At 34.6% G+C, this 26,114-nt stretch overlaps 1 protein-coding gene across 2 annotated transcripts in view; it reads left to right on the top strand.

Moving 5' to 3' along the window:
* Window positions 1–26,114, top strand: part of NBEAL1 (neurobeachin like 1) — a 179,444-nt gene that overhangs the window by 109,854 nt on the left and 43,476 nt on the right. For both annotated transcript variants that reach the window (XM_036073916.2, XM_078071206.1), the window contains 8 exons: window positions 3,137–3,263; window positions 13,357–13,505; window positions 14,571–14,704; window positions 16,300–16,401; window positions 17,803–17,898; window positions 18,302–18,426; window positions 20,294–20,434; window positions 23,436–23,566. In XM_036073916.2, the coding sequence (XP_035929809.2) occupies window positions 3,137–3,263; window positions 13,357–13,505; window positions 14,571–14,704; window positions 16,300–16,401; window positions 17,803–17,898; window positions 18,302–18,426; window positions 20,294–20,434; window positions 23,436–23,566 (1,005 nt within the window). The remainder of the gene's footprint in view (window positions 1–3,136; window positions 3,264–13,356; window positions 13,506–14,570; window positions 14,705–16,299; window positions 16,402–17,802; window positions 17,899–18,301; window positions 18,427–20,293; window positions 20,435–23,435; window positions 23,567–26,114) is intronic.

Genomic DNA, 26,114 nt, shown 5'->3' on the forward strand with positions numbered 1-26,114 from the left:
CTTGGGTCATGATCCCAGGGTCCTGGGATTGAGCCCCACATCGGGCTCCCTGCTCAGTGGGGAGTCTGCTTCTCCCTATCCCACCACCCCTGCTTGTGTTCCTGCTCTCGCTGTCTCTCTCTCTGTCAAATAAATAAAATCTTTAAAAAAAAAAATTTTTTTTTAATTTGGTTTTAGAGGAAAAAAAAAATTTTTTTTTTTTTCGGTTTTAGAGAAATTTTTTTGCCCAAACTTCTTCATTAGAGAGACTCTTTCCTGAGTATTTGCAACAACTTATTTTTAGTCCTTACACTGTTTCTATTGTCTCTGAACTTTGGTAGTAATTCTCCTCTGTAAGTATACATTTTTTTCTAGCACTGGTGCTTAACCTCCTAGTTTTCTTCCAATTTTTAGTCTTCTTTTCTTGGTCACCTTTTAAGTGATCATGTTCCTAGATCCATTCCTAGCCATCTTGCCTTTTACCTATGCTTTCTGTGAAGTGGTGGTTTCATGACTTCACCACTATATACATATACGAAATAATGCTTTCTCACCTGTATTTCTAATTCTTACCTGCCTTTTGAACTTTACACTGTTTCTAATTGCGTGTCTGTCTGTTGGGATACCTCTTCCACAGAGGCTTCCATATAAAATTTCTGAAACTGAATTCATTATCTTTTCTCATTTGTCTACTCCTCACCCTAGACTCTGCTTTTCTTGTATCTTGGGTTGTAGTTTTATTTTCTCCATCTTTTAGTTACTCAGAATCATTAATATTAGTCATGAATCTATCCTCATCCCTCCTAATCCCCTACACATAATAGCTTTTTAGGTACAATGTCCTCTTAATTCTCCCTTACATATCTTTTGAATGTTTTTCCTTATTCTCATTCCCTTTGCTGTTGCCATGGCTTAGCTTGGTGCTACCTTTTCCCAAACTTAACATAGTTTCCCAGCTGGCCTCTTTGCCTGATGTGTTTCCCATCCTCATTTTATTCACCAATCTTTCTTGAAAAAAAAGAAAGAAAAGATTTTATTTATTTATTTGAGAGAAAGAGAGCGTGCGAGCAGGGGGAGGGGCAGAGGGAGAGGGAGAAGCAGACTCCCTGCTGAGCAGGGACCCCCCCCCGATGCGGGACTCCATCCCAGGACCCTGGGATAATGACCTGAGCCGAAGGCAGATGCTTAACCAGCTGAGCCACCCAGGCACCCCTTATTCACCACACTCTTAATGGAGTAGTGTCATTCATCTACATAAAGTCTGTTTTCTATTTGTATCAGATTATCTAGATTCCTTATTTTCAGTTTTCATTGCATATTCTCATGTGCTTTAATTAAATGTTTAACAATAAATTTTGCCATATGAAATAAATTAGACCACATGAAGAAACATGTTCATTAAAATAGTTACTTGTTCTAGGAAAAGTGTGAGCCAGTACTTCTTAGGTATAGACAAAGGTGTGATCAAAGCAGATTTACATAGAAAAATACAACTGTACATTACGTTGATTCATTTTTTTATGTCTAAGCAATGAAACCAGTTGAGAAACTAAGGGAGGATTTGTCATCTTTATAATGTTTTGTTACTTAGGGTTTTTTTGTTTTCTTCTTTTTTATTAGAGAGGGAGAGATGGAGGGGCAGAGGAAGAGAGAGAATCTTAACCAGGCTTCACACCCAGCACAGAGCCTGACTCAGGGCTCGACCTCACAACCCTGAGATCATGACCTGAGCTGAAACCAAGAGTCAGACATTTAACTGAAATAGCCACCCAGGCACCCCTATAATGTTTTGTTATTTGGTATGAATTATTTTTATTTCCCACAACTGAAATATCTTTATTCATAGTTACATACGTAAATTTTTCCCAGTCCTACCTATAAATTATGCAGTTATTTTTATTACTATTCTTATGTCACTCAGGTAATTGAGAGGTGAATGTATAATAATGATAGCTGCCATTTATTTTATACTTACTGTGATGTGATGTATCTCCATTTCACAGTTAAGAAAACAGATTCAGAGGGGTCACCTGGTTAATAAATGGCTGAACAGAATTCGAGTATAAGTTTACCACTTCACAGCCTTTGTTCTTCCCATTACACTAGCCCTGCCTTCTTATGAAATGTATAGTTTATAAAATGCATTACATTTATTGTGTATATTTGTATCCAGAATTACTTCTTAAATTTCATGTGCTCCAGAAAAAAAGAAACTTCAGCTCTTGGGTTATGTATTCTCTTCCAATTAAAGATAATTTGTCATCTTCTTTCTTAATATTTCTTTAGTACAAATACAAAGTAAAAATAGTTCTATTAAATTCATACAGTGAGAATAATTCTTTCTATAACTTTTTGGCATGCTTTAGAATTAAATTAGATTAAAGAGATTACTTGGCCCATTTTTAAATATAAATAATACCATCATTAAAATAGATAACATTTTTAAAACATTTATTCCTTTTATTATACATGTAATAGTTTTTAAGATCACAAACAACCTAGATTATTTTAAATCATGTATAAAAACTTTTCTGTAGTGAGGAGCAGAGAGAGAGAGAATCCCAAGCACACTCCCCTCTGAGCACAGAGCCCCACACAGTGCTCAATCCCACAACCCCACCTGAGCCGAAAACAAGAGTCAGATGCAAAACCAACTTAGTCACTCAGGGGCCCAGTAAATTGCTTTTTTATCTTAGAAAACTTTATGTCCTTCTTAGTTCTTTTCCAGTTTTATTAAGATATAATTGACATACAATACTGTGTAAGGTGTAGAGCATAATGACTTGAGATATGCACATATTGTAAAATGATTACAGTAATGTACAGTTAACCATCACATCATATAGTTACAAAATTTTTTTTCCCTTATGATGAGAACTTTTAGGATCTACTCTCTTAGCAACTTTCAAATATGCCATATAGCATTGTTAACTAGTCACCATGCACATTACATCCCCAATACTTCATTATCTTACACCTGGATGTTTATACCTTTTGACTCCCTTCACCCAATTCCCCTACCCTTCTCCTTTACTTAAAATGCACATGATGATGATGATGATGATGATGTAATTAACAGTCAGAAATTACAGAAGGACTGTAATGAGGCTTTTTTTTTTTACTGTGTTTAAAAGATATTTTGTATTTATTTAAACAGGCGTCCAACACTCACAGCCTTCCAGTGATTCATTGCTTTTGGAAGTAGTGAAACAAGTAAAAGTTAGCAATATGGAGGAGGATAAATTAGACCTTCCTGAAGAAGACTTAACAGCCAGAGGAAATATGTATGTATAAGTATTTGAAAGAATTAAAAATTATTTTGTTCTGAAAAATGGGGTTATAAAATTGTGGAAGGTATTTGCTTATAATCTTAAGTACATTGACCTTTGAATAATAAAGGTTGGAACTGCATGGGCCCACTTATTTACACTTTTTTTCAATAAATACAGTATAGTACTGTAAATGTTATTCTCTTCTGAATAATTTTCTTAAAAATATTTTCTCTAGGTTACTTTAAGAATACAATATGTATTAATTGACTGTGTATATTATTGGTAAGGCTTCTGGTCAATGATAGGCTATTAATAGTTAAATTTTTAGGGAGTCAGATTTATTCATGGATTTTTGACCACACAGGGTTCAGTGCCACTAACCCCTGCATTATTCAAGGGTCAACTCTATTTCCAGAATCCATCTGTTACTGCTGTATCAGCTGTTAGGTGTCTATCAGTATTAACAGAAAATATATTGATTTCCTTATCTCTCTTTTTTGTTATTATTGTCATCAATATAGGCTTTCATATGTTTTAACCCCAACAATACAGTTTATTTTTTTATTATATTTTTAAAATTTAAATTCAATTAATTAACATATAGTGTAGTATTAGTTTCAAAGGTAGAGTTCAGAGATCCATCAGTGTTATATAATACACAGTGCTCATTACATCACGTGCCCTCCAGTTGCCCATCACCCAGTTACATCATCCGCCCACTAACCTCCCTTCCAACAACCCTCTGTTTGTTCCCTGTAGTTAAGAGTCTCTTAGGGTTTGCTTCCCTCTCTGTTTTTATCTTATTTTATTTTTCCTTCCCTTCCCCTATGTTCATCTGCCTTGTTTCTTAAATTCCACATATGAGTGAAATCATACGGTATTTGTCTTTCCCTGACTGACTTATTTCGCTTAGCATAATACCCTCTAGTTCCATCCATGTCGTTGCAAATGGCAAGATTTCTTTTTTTTTGATGGCTGAGTGGTATTCCATTCTCTATATATACCACATCTTCTTTCTCCATTCATCGGTGTTTTGGGGTTTTTTTTTAATTATTTTTTTTTATTATGTTATGTTAGTTACCATACAGTACATCATTAGTTCCATCCATCAGTTGATGGACATCTGGGTTCTTTCCATAGTTTGGCTATTGTGGACATTGCTGCTATAAACATTGGGGTGCAGGTGCCCCTTTGGATCACTACATTTCTATCTTTGGGGTAAGTACCTAGTAGTGTAATTGCTGGGTTGTAGGTAGCTCCATTTACAACTTTTTGAGGAACCTCCATACCGTTTTCCACAGTGGCTGCACCAGTTTGCATTCCAACCAACAGTGTAGGAGGGTTCCTCTTTCTCCACATCTTTGCCAACATCTGTCATTTCCTGACGTAGCCATTCTGCCCGGTGTGAGGTGGTACCTCATTGTGGTTTCGATTTGTATTTCTCTGATGCCAAGTGACGTTGAACACTTTTTCATGTGTCTATTGGCCATTTGGATGTCTTCTTTGGAGAAATGTCTGTACTCCCCATTTCTTGATTGGATTATTTATTCTTCGGGTGTTGAATTTGATAAATTCTTTATAGGTTTTGGATACTAGCGCTTTATCTGATAAGAAATTTGCAAATATCTTTTCCCATTCTGTCGTCTTTTGGTTTTGTTTCCTTTGCTATGCAAAAGCTTTTTATCTTGATGAAGTCCCAATTTTCATTTTTGCCTTTGTTTCCCTTGCCTTTGGAGACCTGTCTAGCAAGAAGTTGCTGCAGCCAAGGTCACAGAGGTTGCTACCTGTGTTCTCCTCTAGGATTCTGATGGATTCCTGTCTCACATTTAGGTCTTTCTTCCATTTTGAATTTATTTTTGTGTGTGGTGTAAGAAAGTGGTCCAGTTTCATTCTTTTGCATGTGGCTGTCCTATTTTCCCAACACCATTTGTTGAAGAGACTGTCTTTTTTCCATTGGATATTCTTTCCTGCTTTGTCGAAGATGAGTTGACCCTAGAGTTGAGGGTCCATTTCTGGGCTCTCTGTTCTGTTCCATTGATCTGTGTGTCTGTTTTTGTGCCAGTACCATACTGTCTTGATGATTACAGCTGTGTAAAGGAGCTTGAAGTCCAGAATTGTGATGTCACCAGCTTTGGTTTTCTTTTTCAACATTCCTTTGGCTATTCGGGGTCTTTCTGGTTCCATACAAATTTTAGGATTATTTGTTCCATTTCTTTGAAAAAAGTTGATGGTATTTTGGTAGGGATTGCTTTAAATGTGTAGATTGCTCTAGGTAGCATTGACATCTTCACAATATTTGTTCTTCCAATCCATGAGCATGGAACATTTTTCCACTTCTTTGTGTTTTCCTCAGTTTCTTTCATGAGTATTATATAGTTTTCTGAGTACAGATTCTTTGCCTCTTTGGTTATATTTATTCCTAGGTATTTTATGGTTTTGGGTGCAATTGTAAATGGGATTGACTCCTTAATTTCTCTTTCTTCTGTCTTGTTGTTGGTGTATAGAAATGCAACTGATTTCTGTGCATTGATTTTATATCCTGCCACTTACTGAATTCCTGTATGAGTTCTAGCAATTTCGGGGTGGAGTCTTTGGGGTTTTCCACATAAAGTATCATACCAGCTGCAAAAAGTGAGAGTTTGACGTCTTCTTTGCTGATTCAGATGCCTTTTATATCTTTTTGTTGTCTGATTGCTGAGGCTAGGACTTCTAGTACCATGTTGAATAGCAGTGGTGATAGTGGACATCCCTGCTGTGTTCCTGACCTTAGGGGGAAAGCTCTCAGTTTTTCCCCATTGAGTATGATATTTGCTGTGGGTTTTTCGTAGATGGCTTTTATGATACTGAGGTATGTACCCTCTATCCCTACACTGTAAAGAGTTTTAATCAAGAATGGATGCTGTACTTTGTCAAATGCTTTTTCTGCATCTACTGAGAGGATCATATGGTTCTTATCCTTTCTTTTATTAATGTATTGTATCACATTGATTTGCAGATGTTGAACCAACCTTGCAGCCCAGGAATAAATCCCTCTTGGTCATGGTGAATAATCCTTTTAATGTACTGTTGGATCCTATTGGCTAGTATTTTGGTGAGAATTTTTACAACCATGTTCATCAGGGATATTGGTCTGTAGTTCTCTTTTTTGATGGGGTCTTTCTCTGGTTTTGGGATCAAAGTAATGCTGGCCTCATAAAATGAGTTTGGAAGTTTTCCTTCCATATCTATTTTTTGGAACAGTTTCAGAAGAACAGGTATTAATTCTTCTTTAAATGTTTGGTAGAATTGCCCTGGGAAGACATTTGGCCCTGGGCTCTTGTTTGTTAGGAGATTTTTGATTACTTCCTCATTTCCTTAGTGGTCATGGGTCTGTTCAGATTTTCTATTTCTTCCTGGTTCAGTTTTGTTAGTTTATACATCTCTAGGAATGCATCCATTTCTTCCAGATTATCTAATTTGCTGGCATATAGTTGCTTATAATATGTTCTTTTAACTGTATTTCTTTGGTGTTTGTTGTGATCTCTCCTCTTTCATTCATGATTTTATTTATTTGGGTTCTTTCTCTTTTCTTTTTGATACATCTGGCCAGGGGGTTATCAATCTTACTAATTCTTTCAAAGAACCAGCTCCTAGTTTCATTGATCTGTTCTACTGTTCTTTTGGTTTCTATTCCATTGATTTCTGGTCTAATCTTTATTATTTCTCTTCTCCTGCTGGGTTTAGGCTTTATTTGCTGTTCTTTCTCCAGCTCCTTTAGGTGTAGTGTTAGGTTGTGTATTTGAGACCTTTCTTGTTTCTTGAGAAAGGCTTGTATTTCCCTCTTAGGACTGCCTTTGCTGCATCCCAAAGATTTTGAACTGTTATGTTTTCATTTTCATTTGTTTCCATTATTTTTAAAATTCTTTAATTTCCTGGTTGACCCATTCATTCTTTAGTAGGATGATTTAACCTCCATGTATTTGAGCCCTCTCCAAATTTCCTCTTGTGATTGAATCGAAGTTTCACGGCATTGTGACCCAGAAATATGCGGGAAATGATCCCAGTCTTTTGGCAGTGGTTGAGACCTGTTTTGTGACCCAGGATGTGATCTATTCTGGAGAATGTTCCATGGGCACTAGAGAAGAATGTGTATTCTCTTGCGTTAGGATGGAATGCTCTGAATATATTTGTGAAGTCCATCTCGTCCAGTGTGTCATTCAAAGCCCTTGTTTCTTTGTTGATCTTCTGCTTAGATGATCTGCCCATTGCAGTAAGTAGGGTGTTTAAGTCCCCTACTATTACTGTATTTATTTAATTTTGTTATTAATTGGCTTATATAATTGGCTGCTCCCATGTTAGGGGCATAAATATTTACAATTGTTAGATCTTCTTGTTGGATAGACCCTTTAATTGTGATATAGTGTCCTTCGTCATCTCTTATTACAGTCTTTGGTTTAAAATCTAATTTGTCTGGGGCGCCTGGGTGGCTCAGTCATTAAGTGTCTGCCTTCAGCTCAGGTCATGATCCCAGGGTCCTGGGATCGAGGCCCACATCGGGCTCCCTGCTCGGCGGGAAGCCTGCTTCTCCCTTTCCCACTCCCCCTGCTTGTGTTCTCTAGCTGTCTCTCTCTCTCTCTGTCAAATAAATAAAATCTTTAAAATCTAATTTGTCTGATATAAGGAGTGCTTCCCCAGCTTTCTTTTGATGTTCATTAGCATGATAAATGGTTTTCCATCCCCTCATTTTCAATCTGGGTTGTCTTTGGGTCTAAAATGAGTCTCTTGCAGACAGCATATTGATGGGCTTTGCTTTTTTATCCAATATGATACCCTGTGTCTTTTGATTCGGGGCATTTAGCCCATTTACATTCAAAGTAACTATTGAAAGATATGAATTTAGTGTTATTGTATTACCTATAAAGTCACTGTTTCTGGATATTGTCTGGTTCTGTGTTACTTTTGGGCTCTGTCTTTGCTTAAAGGATGCCCTTTAATATTTCTTGCAGGGCTGGTTTAGTGATCACAAGTTCTTTTAGTTTCTGTTTGTCCTGGAAGCTTTTTATCTCCTGTTTTGAATGATAGCTTTGTTGGATAAAGTATTCTTGGCTGCATATTTTTCTCATTTAGCATCCTGAATATATCATGCCAGTCCTTTCTAGCCTGCCAGGTGTCTGTGGATAGGTCTGCTGCCAGTCTAATGTTTCTACCCTTGTAGGTTTTTTTTTTTTTTAATTTTAATTTATTTGGGTTTGTCATTTATTAGTTTTTTAAATTATGTTCAATTAGCCACTGTATAGTACATCATTAGTTTTTGATGTAGTGTTCAGTGATTCATTAATTGTGTATATCACCCAGTGCTCTACCCTTGTAAGTTATGGACCTCTTGTCCCTAGCTCCTTTCAGGATTTTCTCTTTGTCTCTGAGTTTTGCAAGGTTCACTATTATATGTTGGAGTGTTGACCTATTTTTATTGATTTAGAGGGGTATTCTCTGTGCCTCCTGGACTTGAATGTCTGTTTCCTTCCCCAGATTAGGGAAGTTCTCAGCCATAATTTGTTCCAGTATACCTTCTGCCCCCCCCCCGTCTTTTTCTGGGATCCCATTTATTCTAATATTGTTTCACTCCTTGGTATTGCTTATCTCTCAAATTCTCCCCTCATGATCCAATTGTTTCTCTTTTTCTCAGCTTCTTTATTCTCCATCATTTTGTCTCCTATATCACTAAATCTCTCTTCTGTCTCATTTATCCTAGCAATTAAAGCTTCCATTTTTTATTGCATTTCATTAAGAGCCTTTTTGTTTTCGACTTGGTTAGAGTTTGGTTCTTTTATTTCTCCAGAAAGGGATTTTCTAGTGTCTTCTTTGCTTTTTTCAAGCCCAGCTAGTATCTTTATAATCATTATTCTGAATCTAGTTCCGACATCTCACTTATGTCCATACTGATTAGGTCCCTGGCAGTCAGTACTGCCTCTTGTTCTCTTTTTTGAGCTGAGTTTTTCCATCTTGTCATTCTTGCAGAAAATGGTCGCTTTTCTATTTGTAAAATTGCCGCAATTCTCTTTTTAGATCTCTGGTTGAGTTCAGAGGTGTTCAGAATGATTTAGTAGCTATCTAGCTGAATTCCTGGGACCAGACAAAAATTAAGTTCTTCTACTCCTCCGCCATCTTGGACTCTTTTCACAACAATACAGTTTAATAGTTACTGTTTTATGCGTTTGTCTAAATTAGTTAAGGGAAGATAATTACCATACTTATATACTTTGTTTCTTTGTGAACATTCAGATTACATCTGGTGTCATCTCCTTTCAGCCTGAAGGACTTCTTTTGTTTTCTTATAAGGAAGGTCTGATAGCCACAGATTCTCTCAGTCTTTGTTATCTTTGGAAGTCTTTATTTTTGCTTTCATTTTGGATTCTTTTTAAAAAATAGAGTTCTGTTTTTTGAAAATTAAGATTCATATAATATAAAATTTACTACGTTAAAGTGTACTGTTCCATGGGTTTTAGTATATTCACAGAGTGAACATTACCACTAATTCCAGAACATGTCCGTCATTCTGAAAGGAAATCTTATGCTTTTTAGTAGTCACTCCCAATTTTCCCCTTTGTACATCCCCTGGAAACCACTAATCTGCTTTCTGTCTTTATTGGATTTGCCTGTTTTCTACATTTCATTTATTTCTTAAAATAGGTGGCCTTTTGTGTCCTCATTTCATTCAGGATAATGTTTCCAAGGTTCATTCATATACCACTTTTGTTTATTCATCAATTGATGGACATATAGTTATTTCTACTTTTTGGCTATTATAAATAATACTTCATGAATATTCATGTACAAATCTTTGTGTCAACATATGTTTTCAGTTATATTGGGTATATACCTAGGAATGAATTTGTTAGGCATATAGTAATTCTATGTTTATTTAAGGAATTATAAAATTGTTTTCACAATGACTACACCATTTAACATTCCGGGGTTTAAATTTTTCCACATCTACCCCAACTTTTGTATTCTGTGTGTTTACTTATTATACTATCTGATTTTAAATGGTACCTTGTGATTTTAATTTGCATTTTCCTAATGTCCAATGATGCTGAGCATCTTTTCATGTATTTACTTACTATTTATATATCTTTTTATATATTTATAAATATATAAATATTTATGCAGATACTTTGCGCATTTTTAATTGGGTTATCTTTTAGTTATTAAGTTATAACAGTTCTTTATTCTAGATACAAATTTCTTATCAGATGTGTGATTTGCAAAAATGTTCTCCCTTGAATGTGTTTTCCTTCATTTCGTTGATGCACAAAAGTTTTACGTTTTCTAGGAGTTTTACATTTAGGTCTTTGATCCGTTTTTAGTTAATTTTTATATGTGGTATGATGTGGGAGTCCACGTTCATTCTTTTTTTTATGTGATTATCCAGTTGCCTGAGAACCATTACTTTCTTTTTTAACGGATAGTTTTGTTGGATATACAATTCTTAGTGGACAAGTTTTTTTTTTTCTTTCAGCATTTTGACTATGTCATACCACTACCTTTTAGTGTCCTGTATTGTTGTATTTTTTGTCCATGCCTTTCAACACCTTGGCTTTATGTCCATATGTAGATCTCTTTGGATATTCATAAGATCTTCCTGGTTGTGTAGATTATTATTATTATTATTATTTGGGAAGTTGTCAGGCATTATTTCTTCAAATATATATGTTTGGCCCTTTTTCTCTGTCTTCTCCTTCTGGGAGTCCCTTTATAAAACATTTTGTTTCCCATGATGATAACCCTTTGAGGTGTTTTCATCCAGCTTTGTGTGCTTCAGATTGGACAGTTTGTTTTGAACTGTCGCCAAGAGACCTGGGTCTTTCTTCTGCAAGTTCAGATATGCTGTTGTGTCCTTCTGGTGAATTTTTCATTTAGTTATTATGCTTTTTGATTCAACGATTTTCCTTGTGCTTCTTTTTTTACAGATATGTATGTAATTTCTATCTCTTAATTGACAATCTCTATTTGACTAGGCTTTCTTGCCATAATGCACTTTAGTTCTTTAAACATAGTTTCGTTTAGTTCTTTTAATGTATTTATGATAGCTACTTTACAGTCTTTGTCTGCTAAGTTGAACATCTGCGGTCCCCCAACAACAGTTTCTTTTTACTGCTTTTGTCTTTATGGCCCATACTTTACCGTTTCATAATTTTTGTGAAAACTATGCATTTTAGATAGTAAATTGTAACCACTCTGGTTTCTGAGCCCCTTCCTTGATGGTGGTTATTGGGGTGGTATTTTTGTTTAGCGGCTTTCCTGGACTAATTCTGTGGAGTATATCTTACCTGCTGCCTGTTGCCAGTGATGTCTGTACTCAATGGAATGGGTTTTTGTTTTACTTTGTTTTGTGTTTAAACAAAAAGTTTTTTTTTTAAAAAAAAAAGGCTGGCCTTTTAAAGTTAGTATAGCTTGGTGGTCAGCCAGTAATCAGTTAGTTGGTTGTATTTAAACCCCTTGTTGCAGAAGACTGCCATTCTTTGCCAGTGGAATTGCGTGTGCTTTAGGGAATGTGTTCAAATTTCATGATTTACACATCTGCCCTGACTTTTACTTTCTCTGATAAAGCCTCACCTTCAGCCAAAAATGAATGGTTAAGACCCAAATATATAATTTATTCTGAACATCACTTTTTTATGGATTATAAACTACACTTGGCATATATGTCTTTGGAACTTAATTTTAGTATTACAAATTGACCAGGTTCAATAGTATACTTTGTTAGCATAAACAGGTTCATATAATTTTGATAATTTTTAAGATTTCCTTGATAATTTTCAGGGAACTGGGTAGGGTTAATTATATAGGGTGCTATCTTTGGTAGATTATTTAGTCAGCCTTTTAAAACGAATTTTTTTTTTTTTACTTTAATGACTAGTGAATTCAATGAATATGTCAGTCTCATTAATTACAAACTAAAAAACCAAACCCTTTCTTTTATAAAATATAAATAACCTTCAGACTATTTACTCTTTTAAGTCACTTATATCTCTATTTCATCACTGTAAATATTGGAATTTCACTGTTTAGGAAAACATTCTTAATTTTTAATATTTTTTTTTACAGCTTAGCTTTAAGTCGTGGGTTGCAATATCACCAATTAGGCTGGTGATACTTGTAGAGCTTCCTCCTGGAACTCCACTGGGGGGGAAAAATTGGACTTAGTCATTGCTATCTTAGAAATGGGGCAGATGTGAAATACCTAGGACCAGGAAGCAGCTGGCTTGAAAGATTTACTTGAATAGCATTCTGTGAGTGGTAGGAGTTCCCATTTCTATATCTGGCAGTCAGAGATCACCTAGGCCACTAGAAGACACACCCTTCCCAGTTATCTTCCCCAGTAAAAATAAAGTATAACAGTTCTCTTAATATAAGGTGGCTTCACTCTAAGTAATAATTGCAGTAGTAGGTCTTTGTATCATCCCCAGTCCTACTGTTAGGGGAAATTACCTAGATTTAGTTACTCTTGAAAAGTCTTATTTTAGGGCATCTGGGTGGCTCAGTTGGTTAAGCGACTGCCTTTGGCTCGGGTCATGATCTCAGGGTCCTGGGATCGAGCCCCACATTGGGCTCCCTGCTCGGCGGGAGGTCTGCTTCTCCCTCTCCCACTCCCCCTGCTTGTGTTCCCTCTCTCGCTGTCTCTAAGTCAAAAAAAAAAAAAAAAAAAGTCTTATTTTACAGTTTAAGAATCAATCATAATTAGTGCTTCTGATAATTATTTATAAAACATCACTAATGATGCAGTCCTTTATTCACAGATTGATATATTCTCCTGCTCAATTCATGTCTCCCAAATATAACTAAAATCACATGACTAGTACTGCTCCATGTTTGACTTGTTCTCTGCCAGTAGTCTTAAAAGATTCACTATATTTTGTTTTAATGAGTCACATACAATTAAAATGTAAAACTTTTTTTTTGGAAACTGAGTTATTGGGCAATAACATTTGGACAGTATTTAAGTAATTTAATATGCAGTGAAATTTTTTTTTAGTAATTCAAATATGCTTTCTTGATACTCATTTCCATTTACACAGAATACATTGTTGGGTGGCTTTTGTTTGGTTGATTTTTGTTTTTACAGTGATGAGAAAGAAGAACAGGATCAAAAAGAAAAATTGGTCTTGTCGGAAGACTGTGAACTCATTACAATAATTGACGTAATTCCTGGCAGATTAGAAATCACTACTCAACACATTTACTTCTATGATTGCAGCATTGAAAAAGAAGATGGTGAGGAGTTCTGGGGGAATAATTTCTGTTGTTCAATAGTTAAGTATCCAGTTTATCAAATATTAATGAGAAGAAAACAATAAGATAGGACTGGAATTGTGGTCTGTCATCTAAAAGGAGAAATGGAAAGTCAGTATGGGATTCGGTTTTATTATTCAACAGTGTATTAAAGGGAATGCTTTTTTTTGTTAATGTTTTTTAAAAGGTTTGGTGAGAGGAGATTGCTGTAAACTTGTTATAAAATGCAATCTTTTTTTTTTTTTTTTTTTTTTTTTCAAAGATTTTTATTTATTTATTGAGAGAGAGAGAGAATGATAGAGAGAGAGCATGAGTAGGGAAGAGGGTCAGAGGGAGAAGCAGACTCCCTGCTGAGCAGGGAGCCCGATGCGGGACTCGATCCCGGGACTCCAGGATCATGACCTGAGCCGAAGGCAGTCGCTCAACCAACTGAGCCACCCAGGCGCCCCTTATAAAATGCAATCTTAATTTTATTTGTACATTTATTTCCATCGGCTTCTCACCTAATCCTTTATCTGAAAATAAAAAGGATATTTAAATCTAAAATGCCAATATAAAGAGAAAAGGAAAAATGTTTTTGAGATATAATAATCAGGATGATTCTCTGTTCTCATGAGAAGGAAGTGGAATAGCTATAGAATTTTTCTTTTTTTTTAAGTTTTAAACCATTTAGAGGCTCCTGGGTGGCTCAGACACTTACGCATCCTACTCTTGATTTCAGCTCAGGTCATGATCTCAGGGTTTTGAGATTGAGCCCTGAGTCAGATCCATGCTGGGTGTGGAGACTGCTTAAGGTTGTCTCTCTCCCAGCCCCTCTACCCCTCCCCCCACACACAATGTGCGTGCTCTCTCTCTCTCTTTAAAAAAAATAAAATAAATGAAAGAAACCATTTAAACATCCACTAAATTTAACAAATGATTTCTGTGAAATAGAAATTTGATTCCTTTTCCCTAAGTGCCTCTTTTGTCAGGAACTAGGAGATACTTTCTGCATAACATGAGTAACTTCATATGGTACCTTCATCACAAGATTTCTTCTGTTTTCAGGAGTAGGCTTTGATTTCAAGTGGCCTCATTCTCAAGTTCGAGAGATTCATCTGCGGCGTTACAATTTAAGGAGGTCAGCTCTTGAGATTTTTCATGTTGACCAATCCAACTACTTTCTCAATTTCAAAAAAGAGGTATGTAAGATGTTACCTTTCTGGAAGCCCCGGAGTGTTAGCTTGAAGTAATTTTCCAGCTGGTGAGCTGTAATGAAACTTTGGACTCTACTCATTTGTGAAGTCAAAATATTAGAGGAAAAAGTATATGCCTTAGGAGCTAAGTAGTAAATGAATTTTGTTGGGATTTATGTTTGAGTATTTTTAGGGTGCTTGTTTTCAGTTGTTATATATGAGCAGATAAATCAGTAAAATATTGGGTGTCAGCCAATAGGTGCCTCACAGTATCCAGTTGTGAAATAATATGCAATGTATATAATATGATGGGATTTATGAAATTGGGTTGGGTTCAGTTAAATAATAAGGGGGCAGGTATTTTTTCCGGGAATAGAGTAAATTCTTGAATAGTGTAAGTGGTTAAGACATTACCCCTGAAGCCAGATTACTTGGGTCTGGATACTAGCTCCACTAGTAGCTGTGTATCTTCAGCAGGTTACTTGGGATGCTTGCCCCCAACCTTCCTTCCCTCTGTTACTCACTTGGGGTCAGACTTGCATAATTTTCTGATAGCTCTCCCAGTCTTGCTTAGCTCTTCATTTTCTGTCACAGGCATCTCTCCTAATAAAATCCTTTGAATATTCAATTCTATTTTTTTCATTTGCTTCTGAGACAATCTGGATTAGCACAGTCAGTAACTAAGTTTCTGTTCATCTGTGGGATCCAGGTTTACTTATAGATGATTTTGTTCAGACGTTTAAAGGGCATTTCTGTTTTTTTTACAAAAGAATACTTTTTTTACTATTAAAATAAAATTTCCCCATAGGAATATACAAAACTTGTGTTTTTTAGGAAGGTATGTCATGTAATTAAACCAACCATGCTTCTGTTGAATACTGTACATTTGTATAACTTTATAGTTTTGTAAAGCAAATTTATATATGGTTCTAATCTTCATAAAAACCTTCAGATTCACTGTGGCAAATTCTGTTACTGCTTTTTTTATAGATGAGGAAACTGAAGTTCAAAGATGAATTTTATTACTTTACATTTGTATAGCCTTGAAGAATTCAGAAAACTGTAAGGATAGAGATTATTATGTTTAATGTACAAATGAAACTCAGTAAATTAATTGATTTGCCAGTATGATTGGTAAATGACAGGACTAAATTTGAACTGTACTCGAGCTAGTTTTCTGATTCAGTATCTGCTGATCATTCCATTATACACTATAACTTTTTCAAAAAATATATGGCTTGACTTCACCAAACCTAGTAGAGTAGTTAAAACCATAATCTATTTATGAGAAATGTCCAGAATAGGCAAATTTGTGGAGGCAGAAAGTAGATTAGTGGTTATCAGGGGTTGAGAGGGAGTGAGAATTTTGGAGGGTGATGGCTAGTGAGTATGAAGTTTCTTTCAAGGATGGTGAAAATGTTCCAGAGTTAGATTATGTTTGCACAGCTCTTTTGAGTATACAAAAAAAGCCCACTGATTTGTATACTTCAAAAGGGTAAATTTTGTGGTATGTGAATTATATTTCAATAAAGCAGTTACAAAAGCCATAATCCCAGCTTGTCTTGATCAATTTTTAAGCTGTAAAATGCTGTTTTTTATAGGTTAGAAACAAAGTATATAGCAGACTGTTGTCACTTCATTCTCCAAATAGTTATGGAACCAGATCACCACAGGAATTATTCAAAGCATCAGGATTGACACAGGTAGGAAATTTTAACAGTCACTGTTTTAATGTTCATATTATATTTCAGGCTTTTGCCTAAAACTTCCTCTTCTGATTATTTTATTTTGGTTATTACAACCATTCTTCCATTCAAATTGATTTTTTGAATTATCTTTGAATCTTTCTGTTTCACTAAAACAGTACCCTGTCCTCCAGCTCCCATACCATTTAGTTCATGGGCATATCTTACGAATTCTTCTATTTTAATAATTTTATCTTTTTAAAATATAACAGGTGGGTTTGTTGGGTTTTTCTAATAATAAAATTAATCTATGCATGAGGTAAAAAGTGGGAAAATACAAAAGACCCCATGGGAAAAAAAGGCAAAAAAAAAAAATCCGTTCATCTATTAGCCAAATCTAATTAATGCTCTTGTATATTTTATCCTCACCTGTATCCCAATATATCTTGAATTTCTACTACCAACATCCAAGGAAAGACCATTGTTTTTTTTGCTTTCCAGGAGTGTCAGTAGTCTCCACATCAGGTCTCTGCCTCCTGAATCTCTCTTCCCTCTTATATATGCTTTAATCATAATCTTAAGTGTTGCTCTTGTTCAAAAGCTATCAGCAATTCTTTCATATTGCTTATGGAATAAGCTTTATTTAATGGAATACATTTCCTGTTTTTTTTGTGGAATAAACTTTATTTGTTAAAGTACTTCTCAAGTTAGCACTCAAGAATAAATTTAATTGGGCTTTCTATAAAATATATATATATATATATAAATTCATTTCTCACCATTCCCATAAGTATATCTTTTGCGTAAGGCAAAACAGTAAACTTAAAGGTGAATATTAATCTGTCAGCAAAATTCTTCAGCATACCCAAACTGTAGAGTAATTAGCAGGCTAGTGATTAAAAGAAAATAGTGGTTATGTTTTTCTTTAGAAAATTTTATATCTAATGTAGCAAAATCTCGTCTACTGTTGTTCTAGCAAGGCAGTTCTCTGAGAATAGGTAAGATAATATTTATTTAAAATTTATAGATATTTTAGTACTTTAGGATGCTTTTTTTTAATATGTGCACTTCTGAAAATTTCAATTTATAACAAAATTTTCAATGTTGGACAGTCCTAAAATTGACATTTTTAAGATATTTAAATAAAATAACTTAATTGGAAAAAAGAATTCTTGTGAATTTTTTGACTATAATAAAAGATTTATGTTTAATTTTCTCTTCCTTTTCTAAAGATCAGTTTTTAAAAGGAAGGAAATTTAGGAAATGTTTATTGGTTTAAGCCTTTTTTAAAGCCCCATTCCTTTTATTAGTAAGATGATCAAGATTATGGGAACAAAAGATTATGTTAATACTATCAATAATAGTTACTAACTTCTAAAAATTTAAGTTAATTTGGATTTTGCTTTTTGTACTATCTAGAAATGGGTGAACAGAGAGATATCAAATTTTGACTACCTCATTCAAATAAATACAATGGCAGGACGAACCTATAATGACCTTGCGCAGTATCCTGTGGTAAGTTTTATAGAAATCTCATAAATATGGGATTGACTTTCAGTTTTATAATACCCAAAAATGTATGTGTATGTGTAAGATGATTTTTCATCTTTAAAAAAGATACCAAAAACTGTTTTTGCCTTTTGTATATTTTCTACATGCTATCTTCAAAAAGTATATAAACATGAAGAGTAATTAAATAATAAAAGCTTTTTTTTCCACTTCGTTGAAAATATTCCAGTGGAATTATAGGAAATAATGTTTCTGGTTATGGAACTGAAGATGAATAAACATTTGAAACAGGGAAAAATATTTTTAAAGACTATTCCTTTTTGTCTTTAGATAAGCATTTGATGTTACATATAGGGATAGTAGCTTCTCTGGAAAGGAATGTCTAAATTGTAAATTGTGGCTCTTTTAGTTTCCCTGGATTTTACAAGATTATACGTCAGAAGAGTTGGACCTTAATAACCCATCTGTATTTCGAGATCTTTCCAAACCAATTGGGGTAGTTAATGATAAAAATGCCAAAGCCATGCGAGAAAAGTAAGTGCCTTTTATCCCTTTTGAAAGATACCCATCATTTTTGATGGTATTTTGAATTTGCATTGATTTCTACTATGGCCAACCAGATGTTACTTTTTTTAAATGCACAGCGATTTTTGGTAATCAGTCTGATAATCCCTTCACTATGTCTTCTTGAAAATACATCATTGTCCCTCAAGTATCTTAACTATAGTCTGTTTATTTCACTTCTTTGCCAGATTTCACTTGACTTTGTTTAGAGTTTCTTTTCAGTTTGTATGTGCTGAAAGGTAATTTTTCTTCCCAGATATTTTAGACTTATTAACCTCCTAATCTAACATGCAAAAATACCCTTAATTTAATACAATATTTTGGTAGATATAAAATTAATACTAACCTATGATTCACAAATAATGTGAATAAATAAAATATAGTGAAATGTGTAGAAAGTTGCTGTCTTTTAATGAGGAAAGGAATTTTTATAATTCTGTATATTTATGATCTATCCTGTGAATGCCTTACAATTTTTTTTTATTCAAAGCAAGCTGCTGACAGGTAAAAGAATTAATTTTAATTTCCCTTTTTCTCCATGTGAAATTGTGGATGAATTGTCAGTTATGACTTCTAATAATAAGGGCAAAAAACTATTTTGCAAATAAATAGTGTAGATTTACTTGAAAGTAGATTGTACTTTTTTTTTTTTCATTTTATTTGCAAATCTATCTTAGGACTTTTTGTAGTGTTTGATACTTGATTTGATTTACTAGTGGAATTCTGCTGTGTATATGTTACCTCACTACCATTAGTCAAACTTTCTGACAATAACAAAAAAACAAGCTTTTTAAAATACCGTTCCACAGGAAATATTGTTTTAAATTTCAGTAGTATATGTTTTTGCATAGATGCAGATGACTTTGACCTGAAAGCTTTTATTCCCCTAAATATTAATGATTCCTGTGTAAAAGGAAATTGGCCTCAACTTGATGAACTAATTACTGTTTTGGTTTGAAAAGTTTAGTGTTTATTTCCTCCAAAAAAGTGTTCTTACTCAGATTTTATACCCACTAATTCAGATGTCAGTATTCAAACCACCATTCAAAACAATTACACAGTGGTAGTGCTTACAGAATCACTATATATATATCCTTTCTTTATTATCTGCTTTAGGTCTTCCTATTCATCATCTTCCTTCTTATCCTACCTTCTTTTTCCTTTAATTGTTAGGCATTCATTTCCATAATTCTTGACCAATCCTCTATATTTTCTTCCATTACCTTGGCCACAAAGGAATGTCTCATTATCACTTTGCTTACAGTAGCAGAAAAATGGAAACAACCCTTTGTATCTAAAACTAAAGAAATAGTTAAATTGTCATACATTCATATATGTTACTGTTATAAATACCAGGTACTGTTAAAAAGTAGACTACTGAGTCATTTGGAAAGACATAAATAGAAAATTATTAAATGAAAAAATAGGTTGTGAACAATATATTATGTATAGCACTTTTATATTGAAATATATTTGTGTATTAACTTATACATTAAGGGTGACAGATATTCATCAGAATGTTAATGTTAATTATCTCTGTGCTTGATTTTAAGTTTCCCCTTTTTTGGTTCTCTGTGTTTTCTAATTTATCTACAGCGACTATATATTATTGCATAATATGAAACTATCCCAGAATCCTGTTTCTAGTGATACTACTTTCAGGAAAAAAAAAGAATTTTTTTTCATTTATTAACTTGGTGTGATGATATGAATATGTAAATAATGAATACTAATAGGGACTTCTTAAAAAGTATGTTTCTAGCAATGCAATACAACCTTATGTCCTCCTAATTTAATATTACTGTTGTGGTTACAAAAGTTTAGTTTCTTTTTTTAGATATGAAAATTTTGAGGATCCCATGGGAACTATTGATAAATTTCATTATGGTACTCACTATTCAAATTCTGCTGGGGTTATGCACTATCTTATTCGTACAGAACCGTTCACCACCCTCCACATCCAGCTTCAGAGTGGAAGGTATGTTTTGGGTAAATAAGCTATTTTCTTAATACTACATGTTAGCATTGAAAACTCTTTGCTTTCATGTCATGTACTGTATAACAGGGCCTTATCTTTTTTATTCTCCTCTATTAGATTTTGATTCATTTAATAGCCTCTAAACAAAAACAGCCAAACTAGTTTGAGAATGGGTCACTCCAATTGACTTACACAAATGACCTTTAAGGAGAATTCCTTTTTACTGTTATCTAGTGTAACTTTGTGATTCTTAACTGGTTTTAGGAACCTGCCAGAGATTGAGAGTTTGAACTGATTTAGACCTAGATCCATGACATCTGCCAGAGATTTAAACCTAACCAATGCATATGTAGTCCTCTTTAAAATATTTATTAAAGAATAAAAATGAGGAATGAGGGGCTCTTACATAATCCACACAGGTCTGTGATGCCATTGTATTATCATATTACCTGTCAGAGTTATAACTTACTATGTTTCACACTTTCCTAATAATCCTAAAGAAACAAACTTCTTTATGAGTCCTCGGTTTTCCAGTGTATCCTCTCTATAGCTCCCTACTTAATCACATTTTATCTCCGTGTTGCCTTATTCTTTAACATTACTATTTCACCTTTCCTATGTACCCAATCGAGCTATATAAACATTGCCTATTCTACTCTCTTGGCATATAGTTTTTATCTCTCAAAATTAACCTTACCTCCCATCTTTAGTACAGTAAGCCTTGGCTTTCAAGAAGAGACTCTGTCCCCATGATCACATTAACCATCTCCAAATGTTACATATACATGATAGCAGATAATTTTCACCCCATTAAAGTATAACTGGGTCTTTTCAGCTTTTAATGATTTTAAAAATAAGTGATTTTATTGCAAAGCTTAAGAAATAGATTCTGTGCTTCAAAAGACACCATCAAGAAAGGAAAAGGACAACCCATTCAGAGGGAGAAAATATTTATAGGTTGTATATCTGATAAGGGACTTGTATTTAGAAGTCTGTAATGCAATAACCCTTACAATGCAATAATAGACAACCCAGTTAAAAACTGAACAAAGGATCTGAATGGGCATTTCTCCAAAGAGGATATACAAATGTCCAAGAAACATATGAAAAGATGCTCAATATTATTAGTCATCAGGGAAATTCAAATCAAAACCAAATTGAGATACCTCTTCACACCTCCAAGGATGGCAATAATAAAAAAGACAGATAATACCTAGTATTGATGAGCATGTTGAGAAGCTGGAACCCTTATGTACTGCCTGTGGAAATGAAAAATGCTGTAGCCTCTGTGGAAAACAGTCTGGCAGTTCTTTAAAGGGTTAAACATAAAATTATCATATGACCTAGTAATTCCACTCCTAGCTATATATCCAAAATAATTGAAGACATATGTTCATACAAAAACTTGTAGACAGGTGTACATAGCAGCATTATTTGTAATAGCCAAAAAGTAAAAACAACCCAAAGGTTGTTTATCTGTCTGTCAGGTGATAAAGGAATAAATAAAATGTAGTATATCTGTACAACGGGAATATTATTTGGCCATGAGTAGATAAAAGGAATGAAAGATAGATATATGTTGCAACATGAATGATCCTCAAAAACAGTATGCTAAATGTAATAAGCCAGACATAAAAAGCCACATGTTGTATGATTTACGTGAAGTGTCCCAAAGAGACAAATTCATAGAGACAGAAAGTAGATTAGTAGTTGCCAGAGAGTAGAGATAGAGTAGATAGCGAGTGACTGCTAATAGATGCAGGGTTTCTTTTTGGAGTGATGAAAATGTTCTAAATTTGATTGTGGTGATTGTTGCACAACTCATGAATATACTGAAAATCATTGAATTGTGAATTACATGTAAATTATATCTCAGGAAAACTGTTCTCCCTTACCCAAACAAAAAATTCTACCATTAAAACTATATCTCCTTAAATTTGGATACACCATTATTAGACTTTATTGATGACCCAACATTGACTGTAATTAAACTCAGAGTTCTGCTAAGTTCAGCTCCACCTCAAACCAAGACTGGTAGGCATAAAAAGAGTCAAAATAGTCATCAGTGTCATTTAGTAAGTCATTACTAGGTAAATCCAGGAAAACAATATCAAAGGTGATGAAACAGAGGGGTTTATGCTTTTTGTGAATAAAACAAATACATAAAAACAGTATAATAAAATTGTAACGTGACTACTTGACCTTCTTTCAACTACCATAGGCCTGTGGTGGAACTTAAAAATAAAATAATAGTATATGCAAGTAAAATATAAAAAGCTTTAGCCACAGAACTATTTCCCTAACTTACCCTCTGGTTTTTAGCAGAAGAGTTTGCAAAGGTGTTTATGTATAGAGGATTAAATCAGCAGCATTCCTATGGATCTGTTAATCATGTATATTAACAATGATATTTAAATTCTGTGATTCTAAAATATCCAAATAATGTTTATTCACTCTCGGTAATGAATTTTACTCAGCAAAAATTAGGCCTTTCTTTAAAAGTCTCTTAGGTTTACATTTAATTACTTGAAAATTTTCTCCAGTGTGATTTGGTTTTCAGCTCTTTTAACTAAAATGATACTAGTGATTAAAGTTACAGTATTTAGTTCCTGGCAACAAAATTTGAAAGATAGATTATCATAAGGAAAAACAAATTGTGTTTTTATTTTATTTTATTTAAAAGAATTTATTTATTTGACAGGAGAGAGAGGGCGCACAAGCAGGGGGGGCGGGAGAGGGAGAAGCAGGCTTCCTGCTGAGCAGGGTGCCCGAGGCGGGGCTCCATCCCGGGACTCCGGGATCACGACCTGAGCCGAAGGCAGACACTTAACTGACTGGGCCACCCAGGTGCCTCCCAAATTGTGTTTTTAGACATTAAGAGAAAGATTAATGAAAGAGAAACTCTAGTCATTAGGAAACCTGAAGGAGGTGTAAGGTTTGTTCCAGGGCTGTTGCTGCTGTCCTTAAGTACTCACTGTTCTCTATCAATCTCCACGTGCAGGTTTGACTGTGCAGATCGACAGTTCCATTCCATCCCCGCCACATGGCAGGCTCTCATGGACAACCCATATGATGTGAAGGAACTTATTCCTGAATTCTTCTATTTCCCAGAGTTTTTGGAAAATCAAAATCGTAAGAAATAAGAGATTAAAAATTTTGACTCAACAGGTCCCAGTGAAGGATCCTGAAAAATACCTTTCAGGATATTGTTATGATATTCTATAGATTATTTAAGGTTCATTCTGTCTGTGCACTGTTCATTGATAGGGTTTGACTGATGCCCAGATATAGTCTTACTTTCCAGGGAAGTGCTGTGGTGAACCATGATAAATGAGTCAAATTTGAATTGGTGAGAAAATTCAGAGTATAGTGTTTCCTAGAAAGCAAAAATGGCCATATGCTATTTCAGCCATATAGCTATCCACTTAGGCTAAAAGTGTTTGAGTTAGGGGCGGGAAGAAAAAAAAAAAGAAGTGTTTGAGTTAGATAAGATGAGGATTTAGACCAGGGGTTTGCAGACTATAAGTCGTGGGTCAGATCCACAGGGTGTAAATTCATTTGTTTATAAATAAAATTTTGTTGGAACACAGCCAAGCCAATTCATCTACATACAGATTGTGGCTGCTTTCATAGCATAACAGCATATTTGAGTAGTTGCAACAGAGACCAGGGGTTTAAAAAGCAAAAAATACTTATTCTTTGACACTTTATAGAAAAAGTTGGCTGACTCCTGGTTTAGAGTAGAAGGGAGGAGGCAAATTGAAATTAATGACAGGGTATAAGTTGCCACAATATTTGAAAAATCATATTATGTTTTTGCAGTAGAGAATTATGGAGCCAAAGACAGTCTTTAAAAATATCCAAATACTTCCTCTATGAAGTAATTTTAGATTTATTTTTAAGCATAGTAAGAAAATGACAAGGTTGTTACTACCGGGGTTCTTAAGGGAAATTACAGTGTCAGTGGACCATTACCAACTTCTTTTTCCTCCCCTAGTATGAAGTATTAATGTTTGACCCTTTGCTTCTTCAGTAGAGTTGTTTGCCACACTAGGGAGAGCATATCCGGGGCTTTATGTCCTCTGATCATGCACTCTGGGACATGCTGTTGGAGGCAGGGCATCTGATTTCTCAGAGTAAGGCATTTAAAATTGATCACTTTCAGGGGCGCCTGGGTGGCTCAGATGGTTAAGCGTCTGCCTTTGGCTCAGGTCTGATCCCAGGGTCCTGGGATCAAGCCCCGCATCAGGCTCCTGGCTCAGCGGGGAGCCTGCTTCTCCCTCTCTCCCTGCTTCTCCCCCTGCTCATGCTCTCTCTCTCTCTCTCTGTGTGTGTCTCAAATGAATAAATAATCTTTAAAAAAATAAATAAATAAAATAAAATTGGTCACTTTCAGAAAATCAAATGAATCTATTGACGGACTCTGACCCTAGACTCAGCCATAGGACTGGAGCCTCCAAAGCAGGGTGTCTGGGCTAGCAGGATGAGCAGATTAAATTTGGACACAGAAGTTAAGATACTCTTGGTTTGACAATTTCTGATGTTCGCTAGAGCAAGTTGCTGTCTTGCACTGCTGTCCTGCTGGCTTCCTTTTCTAATTGTATATTGCTTCTTTGTTTGAAATGAGTTAGGTGGGAGAAAGCAAAGTACATTACTTAGAATGTCAACAAATATTAATTAGTAAAACAAATATTAATAAAACCAACTCAAAATTGTGCAAGAAAATTTTAGTATTTTCCACAATGAAAACCCTAAGGTATGGTAGTATTCAGGTAGCTTAACAATATCATCAAAGCCAAGTTCTTTCTGTATTTTCATTCTGCTGTTCTAAGTGTTTGGGCTTTGTCCTTGGCTCCTTCCCTCTCGTGGTTACAAATGACTGAAGCATTTCTAGGCTTCATAGGCAGATACAATAGTGTCTTAGAAAGAAGTGGATTGTTAATTATTTGTGTCATTTCTTAAGAGTGAGAAATCCTTTCCTATAACCTCTCCTCATTGTCCTTACACCAGTCAGCCTGCTACAGGCATAAAATAAAGCACAAGGATGGATACTTGAATAAAATCAAGGTTCTGTTACCAAATAAGGAGGGATGGCTAGCAGGTTGGCAACAATGTCTGTTACACAGTAGTTTCATTAACAAAGCCACAGGCCCTGTGCATCCTGTCATTCTATGACATTCAGACCTCTCTATTCAGCTTTGGGACACACTGATATTTTAAGGCAGCTTCTTTTATGAAGGTCTTTTATGTTAACACTTTTCTCTTTCCACACTATATAAACAAGAAAACCTCATCTTTGGGACAATTTTGTCAAAATACTGTATTTTAACTATATGAGCAAATCTTTATGATATCAGTATGTACTTAGAAGAATGGTATACAAATATATATTTTTTATTATGACAAATACAACACTTCCATTGAGTGAATTTAAAGTATAAGTTACACTGAAAAGCGCTAAGGAGCTGTATTTTGTAAATTAACCATTAGAAGGACTATATTAATTATTTTTAATGTAAGAAGAATACTGAATATTGCATTTTTGTTTAGGTTAAGATTTTGGTCATCCCCACTTCTCAACCAAAAATCAATTGTTAATCTGATTTACTTTGTAATAACTAATTTGAAAGTATTTTATTTTCATTTACCTTTTTAATCAACTGATAAAATGCATTTCAAT

Source organism: Halichoerus grypus, chromosome 4 (genome assembly GCF_964656455.1).
Source record: "Halichoerus grypus chromosome 4, mHalGry1.hap1.1, whole genome shotgun sequence".
Lineage (NCBI taxonomy): Eukaryota > Metazoa > Chordata > Mammalia > Carnivora > Phocidae > Halichoerus > Halichoerus grypus.